This window comes from Silene latifolia, chromosome 10 (genome assembly GCF_048544455.1).
Source record: "Silene latifolia isolate original U9 population chromosome 10, ASM4854445v1, whole genome shotgun sequence".
Taxonomy (NCBI): domain Eukaryota; kingdom Viridiplantae; phylum Streptophyta; class Magnoliopsida; order Caryophyllales; family Caryophyllaceae; genus Silene; species Silene latifolia.
In genome coordinates this window covers 134,928,222-134,930,414 of record NC_133535.1, presented here as the reverse complement: position 1 = coordinate 134,930,414, position 2,193 = coordinate 134,928,222, and the positions used below count along the sequence as shown (strand labels likewise).

General features: G+C 38.7%; 1 protein-coding gene across 1 annotated transcript; it reads left to right on the top strand.

Annotated features, from left to right (window-relative positions):
* The first annotated feature begins 664 nt into the window (after nt 1–664).
* On the top strand, nt 665–1,816 carry LOC141608289 (F-box/kelch-repeat protein At3g23880-like). Its single transcript, XM_074427652.1, has one exon. The coding sequence runs from the start codon at nt 665–667 to the stop codon at nt 1,814–1,816; it is 1,152 nt and encodes a 383-aa protein (XP_074283753.1).
* The last annotated feature ends 377 nt before the right edge of the window (nt 1,817–2,193 follow it).

The following is a 2,193-nucleotide window of genomic DNA, read 5'->3' as shown; positions in this document are numbered from 1 at the left end:
CAAAAGCAAATTAATCAAAAACAAAGACAGAGGTATAAGATATGATGAAGGCAGATTTGGACAAATACGCAACTCGGATACTAAGACAAGTCGGAGATTGAAGGAAACATGTGAGATTAAAGGACAGAACCAAATCTGCCCATGATCAAGGTAAGGGAAACCACCGGAGATCGGCCACAAGGGCCAAATCTCCGACGGAATCGGAGGTGGAGCAGCGGTGATAGGAAGGGATGAGGCGGCGGTAGGTTACAGAAAACTTAGGGGTTAGGAAAGGTAGAGAGAAGGTAGAGGATTTTAGAGAGAGTATTGGCCTCCAAACAAATATGATATGATTTGGATAGGGTCATTTTCGGACCAAAAGCTAGATATAGTTGACCAAACAAATACAAGTAGGACGGGTAGGGTCATCTTCGAATCAAAAGTTATCATATCGTTTTAGGCCGATATTAGATCTTCGTTTTGTTATTTCGGGTCAAAAATTCTCCTTAAATATATGTGTCGTTTTGGTTTGTCCGGTCATTTCACAATCGGTGGGTTAATTTGGGTTAATTGAATAAAATTTACTACTACAATTCATTTCCAACCTTGTAATCCCAATTCCAAAGTTGAAATGAACAAACCCTAGAGCTAAGTGCTAACTCAATCACTTGACAATTTACAGAAAATGGGAGACCCAATTTCTGAGAATCAGCACGTCATTCAACAACAAAGTTGCTTCCTTTCTGATGATCTCTTAATTGAAGAAGTTCTTACAAGATTGCCCATCAAATCCATTCTTCGATTTAAGGCGGTTTCTAAACAATGGTACTCTACTCTTTCTTCCTCCGATTTTGCTACTCTCTACCTTATGAAATCCTCGTTCGCTTACCCTTCCGCTCCTGTTAACACCTTGTTTATCAATTCTGTTAAGAATTACTACCTTTTCTTTTATGATGATGATCAAATTTGTGGTAATTTTGAAGATAATTTGGTAAAAATAGACGTCGACTTTGGAATTGAGAACAATGATTATTTCCAAGTTTCGGGATCCTGCAATGGGTTGATTTGTTTAACCCCAGATTCGCATAAATACTTCATTTTATGGAACCCGTCTACCCGTAAAATGCACAAATATGAAACAGATGTCTATATTAAGCGTATTGATGATGAAACTGAGGCCGATCCCTTAATTTGTGGATTTTGGCATGCATCCTCTGTTGATGACTATAAATTTGTTCGAGTTTTGAAACCGAGTTTTGAAACTTATGATACTAATGGTATTGTTCATATCTTGTCTTTGAGGGAAAATAAGTGGACAACATTTCATTGGGATTTTGGTGTTCAAATCCTTGCTGCCGGACACCCAATGCTTACAAATGAAAGGTTATATTGGCCTGCCTTTTGTCTCCCTGATGATCGTGTTATTATTAGCTTCGATTTGGTGGTTGAGCGGTTTGAGGTTATTAAATTGGAGGACACGGACTGCTTAGGGGTCATGGGAGGGTATTTGAGCAAGTGCGACTCTGATATCAGAAAGACAATACACATATTTGAATCTCCAGGGGTAATACTGAAATCTATTGGTTTTCCCAAATGTTTGAGATTAGGCATGACCTCTCAAATGGTCGGGTTTACCAAGACTGGCAGGTTTTTTGTGACAGGGGCATTCAATGGTGAGATGATTTCTATCGATACTAGAATGTTGGGGGTAGTTGACACTGGTACTGAACCTATGCAATACACAACGCTTTTGAGTTTCGATAAGTTGATTGATATTACAAGATATGTTCCAAGCCTAGTTTCACCTTTTCCCTTGGAAAAGTTGTCGAGGGCATAGATGCACTACATTGTTCCTTTGCTCGTTGGCTTTTCCGAAGACATTGTATGTTGTTCTGATAACTAAATTGTGTGTGTACTTTAACTTACCGTGCTGTACTTCTTAGAGTAGTAGTTTACATTTCTTTCCGTCTTCTATAGTTGCTTGCACCAAGTCTCTAGTAAGGCCGATTAACCATTAATTACATTGTTCCTTAGCTCGTTGGCTTTTGCGTTCCTTGCTGAAAATGTCCTGATGCAACTTGTGTAATTTCATTCTATTTTGCTGCTCGGTTGGTTTGACCGTGGTGATAGACATTCAGTATGGTGTTGAAATTGGTACTGCTACTATATCCATGACATGATCTTAGAATTCTAGTTTTTTAATTTAATGACCAG

Coding starts and splice junctions, on each gene's coding strand:
- LOC141608289 (XM_074427652.1), top strand. CDS start 665: ATGGGAGACCCAATTTCTGAGAATCAGCACGTCATTCAACAACAAAGT.